This window comes from Procambarus clarkii, chromosome 35 (genome assembly GCF_040958095.1).
Source record: "Procambarus clarkii isolate CNS0578487 chromosome 35, FALCON_Pclarkii_2.0, whole genome shotgun sequence".
Classification (NCBI taxonomy): Eukaryota; Metazoa; Arthropoda; class Malacostraca; order Decapoda; family Cambaridae; genus Procambarus; species Procambarus clarkii.
In genome coordinates, this window is record NC_091184.1 from 23,851,092 (window position 1) to 23,866,461 (window position 15,370).

General features: G+C 56.2%; 1 protein-coding gene across 2 annotated transcripts; it reads right to left on the bottom strand.

Moving 5' to 3' along the window:
• Window positions 1–338: 338 nt before the first annotated feature.
• Window positions 339–13,829, bottom strand: LOC138371387 (uncharacterized). Of its 2 annotated transcripts, XM_069336167.1 has the most exons (4): window positions 12,528–13,829; window positions 11,728–11,874; window positions 1,109–1,288; window positions 340–992 (listed from the first exon to the last, which is right to left on the bottom strand). In XM_069336167.1, exons 1-4 carry the CDS (start codon window positions 12,918–12,920, stop codon window positions 480–482), a joined length of 1,233 nt encoding a protein of 410 aa, XP_069192268.1. In that variant the 5' UTR covers window positions 12,921–13,829; the 3' UTR covers window positions 340–479. The 2 variants fall into 2 exon arrangements, with proteins under 2 accessions (XP_069192269.1, XP_069192268.1); XM_069336168.1 differs by lacking the exon at window positions 11,728–11,874 and having other exon boundaries at window positions 339–992.
• Window positions 13,830–15,370: the final 1,541 nt, after the last annotated feature.

A 15,370-nucleotide genomic window follows, 5' to 3' on the forward strand; every position in this document is an offset into this window, starting at 1 on the left:
GCACAACACCACAGTAGTGATGGTGGTGGTACAGTGAACTAGAGTGGCAGCACAACACCACAGTAGTGATGGTGGTGGTACAGTGAACTAGAGTGGCAGCACAACACCACAGTAGTGATAGTGATGGTACAGTGAACTAGAGTGGCAGCACAACACCACAGTAGTGATGGTGATGGTACAGTGAACTAGAGTGGCAGCACAACACCACAGTAGTGATGGTGGTGGTACAGTGAACTAGAGTGGCAGCACAACACCACAGTAGTGATGGTGATGGTACAGTGAACTAGAGTGGCAGCACAACACCACAGTAGTGATGGTGGTGGTACAGTGAACTAGAGTGGCAGCACAACACCACAGTAGTGATGGTGGTGGTACAGTGAACTAGAGTGGCAGCACAACACCACAGTAGTGATGGTGGTGGTACAGTGAACTAGAGTGGCAGCACAACACCACAGTAGTGATGGTGGTGGTACAGTGAACTAGAGTGGCAGCACAACACCACAGTCCACCACAGTCACCTCCCTAATGTCACTGTGGTTGACTGCTGCCCTCACCACATCCAGGCCGCTCACCACATCACCGAAGGCATATGGCCACTGGTCATCATCCGGGAGGTCCCTGGTGGTGATGGCGAACTGGGCACACCTGGGATTCCCCGGCCTACCCCTGGCCAACACAGCTCCTGCCTGGCGTGACTCCCGGTACTGCCCCTGGAGGTCAGGCAGCAGTGGGGCTCCTCCCTCACCATCATTACTCTCGTAGTCTCCGCCCTCCACCCACTCCCCCGGCTGACCCTTGTCCCACACCTCCAACAGTTTAGTGTTGCGGTAGGTGTGGCCCCGCTGGCCCGTACACAACAACACAAACTGTCTGGCCAGCGGAGTGTCAGGGGTCAGCCGGATGGTGACCCGCCCTCTTGTTGACCCCGCCCACCCGAGGTCAAGGAACGCCAGGGTGCAGGAGGGCTCCAGCACGCCCACAACCTCACTCTCCTGCAGGAAATGAAATAAATCATGCTGATAACTGTATAACAAAATGTTATCATACTAGTTATCAAAACTCAGTAAGTCAGTAATGTCAGTAAGACTAGTGAGTGTAATAAAGTAACCTGGAGGGTGTGGGCGTGGGCGGGCGTGGGCTGACGCAGGAGTGGGTGGAGGTACAGCTGTCCGTCTTGTAGAGTTATCCTGGCGGAGCGGCGGCCATCTTGGTCTTCCTGGACGGCCAACACCCGGCCAGCCTCCACCAGCCTCTTGACGGGCTCCCTCATCCTGTGGAGGTCCTCAACCTGTGGACAGTGTCAGCCCCATTATCACCTGTGGTCAGTGTCAGCCCCATTATCACCTGTGGTCAGTGTCAGACCCATTATAACCTGTGGTCAGTGTCAGTCCCGTTATTTTAGACCTGTAGCTCCAGCCCCCCCTCTACTGGAAGCGGGTTGGTGCTGGACCTGAAGCTCGAGCCCCCTCTACTGGCAGGGGGTTGGTGTTGGACCTGTAGCTCCAGCCCCACTCTAATGGCAGGGGGTTGGTGTTGGACCTGTAGCTCCAGCCCCCTCTACTGGCAGGGGGTTGGTGTTGGACCTGTAGCTCCAGCCCCCTCTACTGGCAGGGGGTTGGTGTTGGACCTGTAGCTCCAGCCCCACTCTACTGGCAGGGGGTTGGTGTTGGACCTGTAGCTCCAGCCCCCTCTACTGGCAGGGGGTTGGTGTTGGACCTGTAGCTCCAGCCCCACTCTACTGGCAGGGGGTTGGTGTTGGACCTGTAGCTCCAGCCCCCTCTACTGGCAGGGGGTTGGTGTTGGACCTGCAGCTCCAGTTCCACTCTACTGGCAGGGGTTGGTGTTGGACCTGTAGCTCCAGCCCCCCTCTTCTGGCAGGGGGTTGGTGCTGGACCTGTAGCTCCAGCCCCCCCTCTACTGGCAGGGGGTTGGTGCTGGACCTATAGCTCCAGCCCCACACTACTGGCCGAAGGGTTCGTGCTGGACCGGTAGCTCCAGCCCCCCTCTACTGGCAGGGGGATGGTGATGGACCTGTAGCTCCAGCCCACCTCTACTGGCAGGTGGTTGGAGCTGGACCTATAACTCCAGCCCCCCCCCCCTCTACAGGCAGCGGGTTGGTGCTGGACCTGTAGCTCTAGCCTCCCTCTACTGGCAGGGGGTTGGTGCTGGACCTTTAGCTCCAGCCCCCCACTAGTGGCAGGGAGTTGGTGCTGGACCTGTAGCTCCAGCCCCCCTCTACTGGCAGGGGGTTCTTTCAGGACCAGTCGCTCCAGCCTCCCTCTACTGGAAGGGGGTTGGTGCTGGACCTGTAGCTCCAGCCCCCTTCAACTGGCATGGGGTTGGTGCTGGACCTGTAGCTCCAGCCCCCCCTCTACTGGCAGGGGGTTGCTGCTGGAAATGTAGCTCCAGCCCCCCTCTACTGGCAGGAGAGTTGGTGCTGGACCTGTAGCTCCAGCCCCCTCTACAGGCATGGGAGTTGGTGCTGGACCTGTATCTCCAGCCCCCTTCTACTGGCAGGGGGTTGGTGCTGGACCTGTATCTCCAGCCCCCTTCTACTGGCAGGGGGATGGTGCTGGACCTGTATCTCCAGCCCCCCCTCTACTGGCAGGGGGTTGGTGCTGGACCTGTATCTCCAGCCCCCCCTCTACTGGCAGGGGGTTGGTGCTGGACCTGTAGCTCCAGGCCGCCTCTAATGGCAGGGGGTTGGTGCTGGACCAGTAGCTCCAGCCCCCCTCTACTGGCAGGGGGTTGGTGCTGGACCTGTATCTCCAGCCCCCCCTCTACTGGCAGGGGGTTGGTGCTGGACCTGTAGCTCCAGGCCGCCTCTACTGGCAGGGGGTTGATGCTGGACCTGTAGCTCCAGCCCCCCTCTACTGGCTGGTGGTTGGTGCTAGACCTGTAGCTCCTGCCCCCCCCCCTCTACTGGCATTGGGGGTTGGTGCTGGATATGTAGCTCCAGCCCCCCTCTACTGGCAGGGGGTTGGTGCTGGACCTGTAGCTCCAGCCTCCATCTACTGGCAGGGGGTTGGTGCTGGACCAGTAGCTCCAGCCCCCCTCTACTGGCAGGGGGTTGGTGCTGGACCAGTAGCTCCAGCCCCCCTCTACTGGCTGGGGGTTGGTGCTGGACCTGTAGCTCCAGCCCCCCTCTACTGGCAGGGGGTTGGTTCTGGACCTGTAGCTCCAGCACCCCCTCTACTGGCTGGGGGTTGGTGCTAGACCTGTAGCTCCTGCCCCCCCCCCCTCTACTGGCATGGGGGGTTGGTGCTGGATATGTAGCTCCTGCACCCCTCTACTGCCAGGGGGTTGGTGCTAGACCTGTAGCTCCAGCCCCCCCCCTCTACTGGAAAGGGGTTGGTGCTGGACCTTTAGCTCCAGCCCCTCCTCTACTGGCAGGGGGTTGGTGCTGGACCTGTAGCTCCAGCCCCCTTTTACTTGCAGGGAGTTGGTGCTGGACCTGTAGCTCCAGCCCCCCCTCAACTGGCAGGGGGGTTGGTGCTGGACCTGTAGCTCCATCCCCCCCACCTCTATTGGCAAGGGGTTGGTGCTGGGCCTGTAGCTCCAGCCCCCCCCTCTACTGGCATGGGGGGTTGGTGCTGGACCTGTAGCTCCAGCCCCCCTCTACTGGCAGGGGGATGGTGCTGGACCTATAGCTTCAGCCCCCCTCTACTGGCAGGGGGTTGGTGCTGGACCTGTAGCTCTAGCCCCCCTCTACTGGCAGGGGGTTGATGCTGGACCTATAGCTCCAGCCCCCCTCTACTGGCAGGGGGTTGGTGTTAGCCCTATATCTCCAGGCCCCCCCCCCCTCTGCTGACAGGGGGTTGGTGCTGGGCCTGTAGCTCCAGCCCCCCCTCTACTGGCATGGGGGGTTGGTGCTAGACCTGTAGCTTCAGCCCCCCTCTACTGGCAGGTGATTGGTGCTGGACCTGTAGCTGCAGCCCCCCCCTCTACTGGCAGGGGGTTGGTGCTGGACCAGTAGCTCCAGCCCCCCTCTACTGGCAGGGGGTTGGTGTTAGCCCTATATCTCCAGGCCCCCCCCCCCTCTGCTGACAGGGGGTTGGTGCTGGACCTGTAGCTCCAGGCCGCCTCTCCTGGCAGGGGGTTGATGCTGGACTTGTAACTCCAGCCCCCCTCTACTGGCAGGGGGTTGGTTCTGGACCTGTAGCTCTAGCCCCCCCTCTACTGGCATGGGGGGTTGGTGCTAGACCTGTAGCTCCAGCCCCCCTCTACTGGCAGGGGGATGGTGCTGGACCTGTAGCTTCAGCCCCCCTCTACTGGCAGGGGATTGGTGCTGGACCTGTAGCTCTAGCCCCCCTCTACTGGCAGGGGGTTGATACTTGACCTATAGCTCCAGCCCCCCCTCTACTGGCCGAAGGGTTGGTGCTGGGCCTGTAGCTCCAGCCCCCCTCTACTGGCATGGGGGGTTGGGGCTAGACTTGTAGCTCCAGCCCCCCTCTACTGGCAGGGGGTTGGTGCTGGACCTGTAGCTTCAGCCCCCCTCTACTGGCAGGGGGTTGGTGCTGGACCTGTAGCTCTAGCCCCCCTCTACTGGCAGGGGGTTGGTGCTGGACCAGTAGCTCCAGCCCCCCTCTACTGGCAGGGGGTTGGTGTTAGCCCTATATCTCCAGGCCCCCCCCCCCCTCTGCTGACAGGGGGTTGGTGTTAGCCCTATAGCTTCAGCCCCCCTCTGCTGATCGGGGGTTGGTGTTAGCCCTATAGCTTCAGCCCCCCTCTACTGGCAGGGGGATGGTGCTGGACCTGTAGCTCCAGCCCCCCCTCTACTGGCAGGGGTTTGGTGCTGGACCTGTAGCTCCAGCCCCCCCCCCCTCTACTGGAAAGGGGTTGGTGCTGGGCCTGTAGCTCCAGCCCCCTTCTACTGGCAGAGGGGTTGGTGCTAGACGTGTAGCTCCTGCCCCCCTCTACTGTCAGGAGATTAGTGCTGAACCTGTAGCTCCAGGCCCCCTCTACTGGCAGGGGGATGGGGCTGGACCAGTATCTCCAGCCCCCCTCTACTGGCAGAGGGTTGGTGCTAGACCGGTAGCTCCAGCCTTCCTTTACTGGAAGGGGGTTGGTGCTGAACCTGAAGCTCCAACCCTCCCCTCTACTGGCATGGGGTTGGTGCTGGATCTGTATCTCCAGCCCCCCCCCCCCTCTACTGGCAGGTGATTGGTGCTGGACCTGTAGCTGCAGCCCCCCCCCCTCTACTGGCAGGGGGTTGGTGCTGTACCTGTAGCTCCAGCCCAACACCCTCTACTGTCAAGGGGTTGGTCCTGAACCTGAAGCACCAACCCTCCCCTGAACTGGCCGGGGGTTGGTGTTAGCCCTATAGCTCCAGCCCCCCCCCCTCTGCTGACAGGGGGTTGGTGTTAGCCCTATAGCTTCAGCCCCCCCTCTGCTGACCGGGGGTTGGTGCTGGACCTGTAGCTCCAGCCCCCTCTACTGGCAGGGGGTTGGTGCTGGACCTGTAGCTCCAGCCCCCCCCCCTCGCTACTGGAAAGGGGTTGGTGCTGGACCTTTAGCTCCAGCCCCTCCTCTAATGGCAGAGGGGTTGGTGCTGGACCTGTAGCTCCTGCCCCCCTCTACTGTCAGGGGATTAGTGCTGAACCTGTAGCTCCAGGCCCCCTCTACTGGCAGGGGGATGAGTCTGGACCAGTAGCTCCAGCCCCCCTCTACTGGCAGGGGGTTGGTGCTGGACCTGTAGCTCCAGCCCCCTTCTACTTGCAGGGAGTTGGTGCTGGACCTGTAGCTCCAGCTCCCCCTCAACTGGCAGGGGGGTTGGTGCTGGACCTGTAGCTCCATTCCCCCCCCCCTCTATTGGCAAGGGGTTGGTGCTGGGCCTGTAGCTCCAGCCCCCCTCTACTGGCATGGGGGGTTGGTGCTAGACCTGTAGCTCCAGCCCCCCTCTACTGGCAGGGGAATGGTGCTGGACCTGTAGCTTCAGCCCCCCCTCTACTGGCAGGGGGTTGGTGCTGGACCTGTAGCTCTAGCCCCCCTCTACTGGAAGGGGGTTGATGCTGGACCTATAGCTCCAGCCCCACACTACTGGCCGAAGGGTTGGTGCTGGGCCTGTAGCTCCAGCCCCCCTCTACTGGCATGGGGTTGGTGCTAGACCTGTAGCTCCAGCCCCCCTCTACTGGCAGGTGATTGGTGCTGGACCTGTAGCTCCAGCCCCCCTCTACTGGCAGGGGGTTGGTGTTAGCCCTATATCTCCAGCCCCCCCCTCTGCTGACAGGGGGTTGGTGTTAGCCCTATAGCTTCAGCCCCCCCTCTGCTGACCGGGGGTTGGTGCTGGACCTGTACCTCCAGCCCCCCCCTCTATTGGCAAGGGGTTGGTGCTGGGCCTGTAGCTCCAACCCCCTCTACTGGCAGGTGGTTGATGCTGGACCTGTAGCTCCAGCCCTCCTCTACTGGCAGGGGGTTGGTGCTGGACCAGTAGCTCCAGCCCCCCTCTACTGGCAGGGGGTTGGTGTTAGCCCTATATCTCCAGCCCCCCCCCCCCTCTGCTGACAGGGGGTTGGTGTTAGCCCTATAGCTTCAGCCCCCCCTCTGCTGACCGGGGGTTGGTGCTGGACCTGTACCTCCAACCCCCCCCCCCCTCAACTGGCAGAGGGGTTGGTGCTGGACCTGTAGCTCCAGCCCCCCCCCCCTCTATTGGCAAGGGGTTGGTGCTGGGCCTGTAGCTCCAACCCCCTCTACTGGCAGGTGGTTGATGCTGGACCTGTAGCTCTAGCCCTCCTCTACTGGCAGGGGGTTGGTGCTGGACCTGTAACTCCAGCCTCCCTCTACTGGCAGGGGGTTGGTGCTGGACCTGTAGCTCCAGCCCTCCCTCTACTGGCAGGGGGTTGGTGCTGGACCTGTAGCTCCAGCCCCCCTCTACTGGCAGAGGGTTGGTGCTAGACCAGTAGCTCCAGCCTTCCTTTACTGGAAGGGGGTTGGTGCTGGACCTGTAGCTCCAGCCCCCCTCTACTAGCAGGGGGTTGGGGCTGGACCTGTAACTCCAGCCCCCCTCTACTGTCAGGGGGTTGGTGCTAGACCTGTAGCTCCTGCCCCCCCTCTACTGGCAGGGGGTTGGTGCTGGACCTGTAGCTCCAGCCCCCCCTCTACTGTCAAGGTGTTGGTGCTGAACCTGAAGCTCCAACCCTCCCCTCTACTGGCAGGGGGTTGGATCTGTATCTCCAGCCCCCCTTTACTGGCAGGGGGTTCTTTCAGGACCAGTCGCTCCAGCCTCCCTCTACTGGAAGGGCGTTGGTGCTGGACCTGTAGCTTTAGCCCCCCCTCTACTGCCATGGGGTTGGTGCTAGACCTGTAGCTCCAGCCCCCCTCTACTGGCAGGGGGTTGGTGCTGGACCTGTAGCTCCAGCCCCCTTCTACTTGCAGAGAGTTGGTGCTGGACCTGTAGCTCCAGCCCCCTCTCAATTGGCAGGGGGGTTGGTGCTGGACCTGTAGCTCCATCCCCCCCTCTATTGGCAAGGGGTTGGTGCTGGGCCTGTAACTCCAGCCCCCCCTCTACTGGCATGGGGGGTTGATGCTAGACCTGTATCTCCTGCCCCCTCTACTGACAAGGGGCTGGTGCTGAACCTGAAGCTCCAACCCTCCCCTCTAGTGGCAGGGGGTTGGTTCTGGACCTACAGCTCCAGCGCCTCCCTCTACTGGCAGGGGGTTAGGGCTGGACCAGTAGCTCCAGCCCCCCTCAACTGGCAGGGGGTTGGTGCTGGACCTGTAGCTCCAGCCCCCCTCTACTGCCAGGGGGTTGGTGCTGGACCAGTAGCTCCAGCCCCCTCTACTGCCAGGGGGTTGGTGCTGGACCAGTAGCTCCAGCCCCCCTCTACTGCCAGGGGGTTGGTGCTGGACCAGTAGCTCCAGCCCCCTCCCCCCTCTACTGCCAGGGGGTTGGTGCTAGACCTGTAGCTCCAGTCTCTCTCTACTGGCAGGGGGTTGGTGCTGGACCTGTAGCTCCTGCCCTCCTCTATTGTCAAGAGGCTGGTGCTAAACCTGAAGCTCCAACCCTCCCCTCTACTGGCATGGGGTTGGTGCTGGATCTACAGCTCCAGCCCCCTCTACGGGCAGGGGGTTGGTGCTGGACCTACAGCTCCAGCCCCTCCCTCTACTGGCAGGGGGTTACGGATGGACCAGTAGCTCCAGCCCCCCTCTACTGGCAGCGGGTTGGAGCTGGACCTATATCTCCAGCCCCCCCTCTACTGGCAGGGGGCTGGTGCTGGACCTGTAACTCCAGCCCCCCTCTACTGCCAGGGGGTTGGTGCTGGACCTGTAGCTCCAGCATCCCCCTCTACTGGCAGGGGGTTGGTGCTGGACATGTATCTTCAGCCCCCCTCTACTGGCAGGGGGTTGGTGCTGGACATGTATCTCCAGCCCCCCTCTACTGGGAAGTGGTTGGTGCCGAACCAGAAGCTCCAACCCACCCCTCTACTGCCAGGGGGTTGGTGCTAGACCTGTAACTCCAGCCCCCTTCCACTGGCAGGGGGTTGGTGCTTGACCTGTAGCTCCAGCCCCCCCTCTACTGGCAGGGGGTTGGTGCTGGACCTGTAGCTCCAGCCCCACTCTACTGGCAGGGGGTTGATGCTGGACCTGTAGCTCCAGCGCCGCTCTACTGGCAGGGGGTTGATGCTGGACCTGTAGCTCCAGCCCCCTTCTACTGGCAGGGGGTTAGTGCTGGACCTGTAGCTCCAGCCCCCCTCTACTAGCAGGGGGTTGGTGCTGGACCTGTAGCTCCAGCCCCACTCTATTGGCAGGGGGTTGGTGCTGGAGCAGTAGCTCCAGCCTCCAGCCTCCTACGAGGGGGCCTCGTAGCCTGGTGGATAGCGCGCAGGACTCGTAATTCTGTGGCGCGGGTTCGATTCCCGCACGAGGCAGAAACAAATGGGCAAAAGTTTCTTTCACCCTGAATGCCCCTGTTACCTAGCAGTAAATAGGTACCTGGGAGTTAGTCAGCTGTCACGGGCTGCTTCTTGGGGGTGGAGGCCTGGTCGAGGACCGGGCCGCGGGGACACTAAAGCCCCGAAATCATCTCAAGATAACCTCAAGATAACCTCCCTCTATTGGCAGGGGGATGGAGCTGGACCTGTAACTCCAGCCCAACTCTTCTGGCAAGGGCTGGTGTTGGAGATGTTGCTACAGCCCCCCCTCTACTGGCAGGGGGTTGGTGCTAGACCCGTAGCTCCAGCCCCCCCCCTCTACTGGAAAGGGGTTGGTGCTGGACCTCTATCTTAAGCCCCCCTCTACTGGCAGGGGGTTGGTGTTGGACCTGAAGCTCCAGCCATCCTCTACTAGCAGAGGGTTGGTTCTGGACCTGTAGCTCCAGCCCACCTCTACTGGCAAGGGTTTGGTGCTGGACCTGTAGCTCCAGCCCCCCTCTGCTGGCAGGGGGTCTGTGCTGGACCTGTAGCTCCAACCCCCCCCCCCCCTCTCTCCCAACTGGCAGGGGACTGGTGGTGGACCTGTAGCTCCAGCCCCCCTCTACTGGCATGTGTTTGATTCTGGAACTTTAGCTCTAGCCCCACCCCTCTAGTGGCAGGGGGGTTGAAGCTGGACCTGTAGCTCCAGCCCCTCCCCTCTACTGGCAGGGGGTTGGTGCTGGACCTGTAGCTCCAGCCTCACTCTACTGGCAGGGGGAGGGATGGTGCTGGACCTGTAGCCCCAGCCCCCTTCTACTGGCAGGGAGTTGGTGCTGGACCTGTAGCTACAGCCCTCCCTCTACTGGCAGGGGGTTGGTGCTGGACCTGTAGTTCCAGTCCCCCTCTACTGACAGGGGGTTGGTGCTGGACCTGTAGCTCCAGCCCCCCCCCCCCCATCTACTGGCAGGGGGGATGGTGCTGGATCTGTAGCCCCAGCCCCTTTCTACTGGCAGGGGGTTGGTGCTGGACCTGTAGGTCCAGCCTCCCCTCTACTTTCAGGGGGGGATGGTGCTGGATCTGTAGCCCCAGCCCCCTCTAATGGCAGGGGCTTGGTCCTGGACCTGTAGCTCTAGCCCCCCCCCCCCTCTACTGGCAGGGGGTTGATTCTGGACCTGTAGCTCCAGCCAACCACTATACTGGCAGGGGGTTGGTGTGGGAAATGTAGCTCCAGCCCCCCCTCTACTGGCAGGGGGTTGGTGCTAGACCTGTACCTTCAGCCCCCCTCTACTGGCAGGGGGTTGGTTCTGGACCTGTAGCTCCAGCCCACCTCTACTGGCAGGGGGCTGGTGCTGGACCTAAAGCTCCAGCCCCTCTCTACTGGCAGGGGGTTGGTTCTGGATCTGTAGCTTTAGCCCACCTCTACTGCATGTCAAGGATTTGGGAATAATGATGTCCGACGATGTAACATTTAGGGAGCATAACCAAGCAAATATCGCATCAGCCAGAAAAATGATCGCGAGAACTTTCAAATCCAGGGATCCCATCACAATGGTTGTACTCTTCAAGTCACTTGTGTTGTTCCGTCTCGAGTACTGTTCAGTACTCAGTCCCCCCTTTAGAGCAGGAGAGATTGCTGAATTAGAGGGAATACAGAGAACATATACGGCACGCATAGACGAGATAAAACACCTAAATTATTGGGATCGTCTCAAAACTCTGCAAATGTACTCTCTAGAAAGGAGACGAGAGAGTTACCAAATAATATACACACTGAAAATACTGAAGGGTCAGGTCCAAAATGTACACAGTAAAATAACAACATACTGGAGTGAACAATATGGAAGAAAATGCATGATTGGACCAGTGAAGAGCAGGGGTGCCATAGGCACAATCAGAGAACACTGTATAAACATCAGAGGTCAGCGCTTGTTCAACGTCCTCCCAGTGATTATAATAAATATTGCCGGAACAACTGTGGACATCTTCAAGAGAAAACTGGACGGTTTTCTAAGAGAAGTTCCGGATCAGCCGGGCTGTGGTGGGTATGTGGCCCTGCGGGCCGCTCCAAGCAACAGCCTGGTGGACCAAAATCTCACAAGTCGAGCCTGGCCTCGGGCTGGGCTTGGGGAGTAGAACTCCCAGAACCCCATCAACTAGGTATCAACCAGGTACTGGCAGGGGGTTGGTGCTGGACCGCTGGACCTGTAGCTCCAGCCTCACTCTACTGGCAGGGGGTTGGTGCTGGACCTGTAGCTCCAGCCTCCCTGTACTGGCAGGGGGTTGGTACTGGACCTGTAGCTCCAGCCTCCCTGTACTGGCAGGGGGTTGGTGCTGGACCTGTAGCTCCAGCCTCCCTGTACTGGCAGGGGGTTGGTGCTGGACCCGTAGCTCCACTCCCCCTCTACTGGCAGGGGGTTGGTGTTGGACCTGAAATTCCAGCCTTCTCTTCTGGCAGGGAGGTTTATGCTGGCATTGTCTGGGAGTTTGTTGGCAGTTCTAAGGCTTCAGTCTCTTCGAACCCATCAGTGGTCTGTTTTGGTTCACTGTCTTCCTGAATGCTTTCCCGGTTGGTTGGTGGAGTGTCACCCGCTCTCTGTGCCTCTGTGAGGGGAGCCAGGATCCCGGGTTCAATAGAGGATCACAGGTTCAATCACCATGCAGGACAGAAATGGTTCACATGCTTCCTTTCACCTGATAGGTCTGTTCACCTACCAGTAAATATTTATCCAGGAGTTAGGCAACTATTGTGCATTGTATGTTAAGGAAAGTCAGTAGTTGACCTTGGGGAACCTCGATAAACCTAAGAACAGGCTTCCTCTCCTCAAAACGCAACTCAATATCTTGTGATATGACCTATGAGAGGAAATCAGAAACTTACTGTTAATTGCTTCTGGTGGATCTCTCCAGTGATTTCCTGAACTTTATTCATGATGCTGGAGGCTGAGTCTCCCAGGTGTACGGTGTCAGCTGTGGCACCTGTCTCTGTGGTCATCATCTCCAGGGCCTCCCTGATGGTCTCCTGCACCTGTCATTACCAACACAAACATTAATGGTGGAGGCTGAGTCTCCCAGGTGTACGGGGTCAGCTGTGGCACCTGTCTCTGTGGTCATCATCTCCAGGGCCTCCCTGATGGTCTCCTGCACCTGTCATTACCAACACAAACATTAATGGTGGAGGCTGAGTCTCCCAGGTGTATGGGGTCAGCTGTGGCACCTGTCTCTGTGGTCATCATCTCCAGGGCCTCCTTGATGGTCTCCTGCACCTGTCATTACCAACACAAACATTAATAGTGGAGGCTGAGTCTCCCAGGTGTACAGGGTCAGCTGTGGCACTTGTCTCTGTGGACATCATCTCCAGGGCCTCCCTCATGGTCTCCTGCACCTGTCATTGCCAACACAAACATTAATGGCGGAACCTGGCTCTGAGTAAATGAAGCATCAGCCTCTGAGTAAAGTAATTTGACAATATAAGTAATGTTTTTCTACACTGACCACAGTGTAGAGAAACACCAAGATGACAGTTGACTTTATTAATAAAAATGTTTCAGGTGTTAGAACAAAAAGTTTCCTATATATAAAGTCTACTCTCATCTTGATGTGTGTCCATGTCAAAAGTGTTTATATAGAGGCAATACTACACTCAGTTGGGTGAGAACAATGTGACCTTCAGCAGCGTACCTTCACTGAGGTGTGGACAGTCTTGACATCTGGGAAGAGTTCCTGGCACTTCCGGAGCCAATTTTCTACCTCCATGTTGCATTGGTCAACTTCATTGATGGTCATGAATACTTCCTGTGCTGTGTTGACTGTGTTGAGGCTCCCCAACATGGCCTGCAGCTGAGTCTTCCCTTCCTCTCCTTGTGTTGTCATATCCACCACACTGGTATCCTCCAGTTCCAAGAGTTTCATTGCTGACTTATTCTGCTCTACCAGAGCATAGAGTCTGTCCTGGAGCTGGAGGTGATGAGTCTTCCAGTCCCCCAACTGCCCCCGGTACTCCCCCAGCTGGGACAGTACCTCTTCACAGCTAGTAATGAGGCGGCTGATGCTGCTCATCTGCTCCTGCACCATGGAACGTAATGTCTTACTGATGCCTTTGGCAGAACCTTCATAAGGTTTTGCTGGCACTACTTCCTCAGTTGTTAGCTGGATATTTTTGAGTTTCCTAACTAAAGCCTCCACAGCATAGTTAATTGGGAACTGAGTAGAGGCTGTGGCAGCGTGCTCGGCACGGCAGCTGGGGCAGGTCAGCTGACCATTCTTGATAGCATTGTCAATACACTGGGAGCAGAATGTGTGGCCACATGGCAGTGTGCGAGGTCGTAGCCGATTTTCGGCATAATCGTTAAAACACACTGAACATTCCTCTGGCTTGTTATCCTGTGGAAAAGAATATTTAGTTTGCTAGATGTATTTACAACTAAAACTAATATTACAGTACTTTATTTACTAATACAAATTACATATTTTTATACATTCTTTGCATTAGCTATTTCAAAGCAGGGTTAATATTACTGACAGATTAACACATTCACAGCAAGGCCAATATTTTTTATAAACATATCCCGGAGTATGGGATAATATATTTTGGTAACACATTGCAGCAGCAGGGCCGTATATAAGTTTATAAGCCGTACCCAAGAGTACAGACTAACAAAACCCGTCCTTACTTTATTAAGAATAATGGAAGGAAATGTATGTATCGTATGTGATAATGGGGGAAGGATCAAGTATTCTTAGTCTAAGTTGGACAATAAGTACACTGTGGGTTACATCTTAACACATGGGTTTTATTGAACAACTCTGGATTATTTTACACTTACTATGGGAACACACAATTACGTTACAGGACTGTTGAGATTGAGTGATACTCTTCACCAAACATAACCATGATGGATAAATTGACTATTGGTCTCACACAAATCTGGGCTTAGTTGATTTGGTGGTGATAAGACCACCAAATCTTATCTATTTGATTTATAAAGTACAGTATATATATATATAAATATATATATTATTAAATATGACCGAAAAAGTAAGATTAATAATTCTAACACGAATTTTCTCAATCTTTCGTACATTTCTTTTCACTGTTGGAGGTAATTCAAAAATCAATTCTCCAAAATTCATTTTTATTTCTAGTCTGACCTGACACGAGCGCGTTTCGTAAAACTTATTACATTTTCAAAGACTTTAGTTTACAAATACACAACTGAATAGAACTTACGCATCTCCGATTTTGTTTATATCTACATTTGAGTGAGGTGGATGGGGTGAGGTGGCATTAATAGGGTATTAATTTCATCAACACAAGACAGAACAAGAGGTGGCATTAATAGGGTATTAATTTCAACAACACAAGACAGAACACGAAACAATGGGTATTGAAATGGAAGTGATTGTAGAAAGCCTATTGGTCCATATTTCTTGATGCTTCTATATTGGAGCGGAGTCTTGAGGTGGGTAGAATATAGTTGTGCATTAATTGGCTGTTGATTGCTGGTGTTGACTTCTTAATGTGTAGTGCCTCGCAAACGTCAAGCCGCCTGCTATCGCTGTATCTATCGATGATTTCTGTGTTGTTTACTAGGATTTCTCTGGCGATGGTTTGGTTGTGGGAAGAGATTATATGTTCCTTAATGGAGCCCTGTTGTTTATGCATCGTTAAACGCCTAGAAAGAGATGTTGTTGTCTTGCCTATATACTGGGTTTTTTGGAGCTTACAGTCCCCAAGTGGGCATTTGAAGGCATAGACGACGTTGGTCTCTTTTAAAGCGTTCTGCTTTGTGTCTGGAGAGTTTCTCATGAGTAGGCTGGCCGTTTTTCTGGTTTTATAGTAAATCGTCAGTTGTATCCTCTGATTTTTGTCTGTAGGGATAACGTTTCTATTAACAATATCTTTCAGGACCCTTTCCTCTGTTTTATGAGCTGTGGAAAAGAAGTTCCTGTAAAATAGTCTAATAGGGGGTATAGGTGTTGTGTTAGTTGTCTCTTCAGAGGTTGCATGGCGTTTCACTTTCCTTCTTATGATGCCATGGGTTCTCCCCTAGGTGTCCTGTTTGCAAACTTCTACATGGGTACCATCGAGCAAAAAGTCTTAGTCGACATGAAGTTGAAACCGGCCATATACTGCAGGTATGTTGACGACATTTTTACTCAGGTACCTGAGGTCAGACATCTGCAGGAGCTGAAGGAGGCATTTGAGCGAAATTCTGTGTTGCGTTTCACCTACGAGATGGAAAAGGATGGGAAGCTGCCCTTTCTAGATGTAACAGTCATGGAAAGGAGCGGAGGTTTCTACACTGCAGTCTACACTAGAGAAACAAACATAGGAATGTGCCTCAATGCCAATAGTGACTGCCCAGACAGGTACAAGAGGAGTGTTCTTAACGCTTATGTCGACCGTGCTCTCAGCCACAGCTCAGGATGGAAGCAAGTCGATGAAGAACTTTGTAGGGTAAGGCAGGTCCTAGTCAACAACGGCTTCTCCAATGGTTTCGTTGAAGACATCATAAGAAGGA

Coding starts and splice junctions, on each gene's coding strand:
- LOC138371387 (XM_069336167.1), bottom strand. CDS start 12,920: ATGGTGCAGGAGCAGATGAGCAGCATCAGCCGCCTCATTACTAGCTGT. Junction 11,875..12,527: donor CTGTCCACACCTCAGTGAAG/GTACGCTGCTGA, acceptor TGGTAATGACAG/GTGCAGGAGACCATCAGGGA. Junction 1,289..11,727: donor TCCACCAGAAGCAATTAACA/GTAAGTTTCTGA, acceptor CACTGTCCACAG/GTTGAGGACCTCCACAGGAT.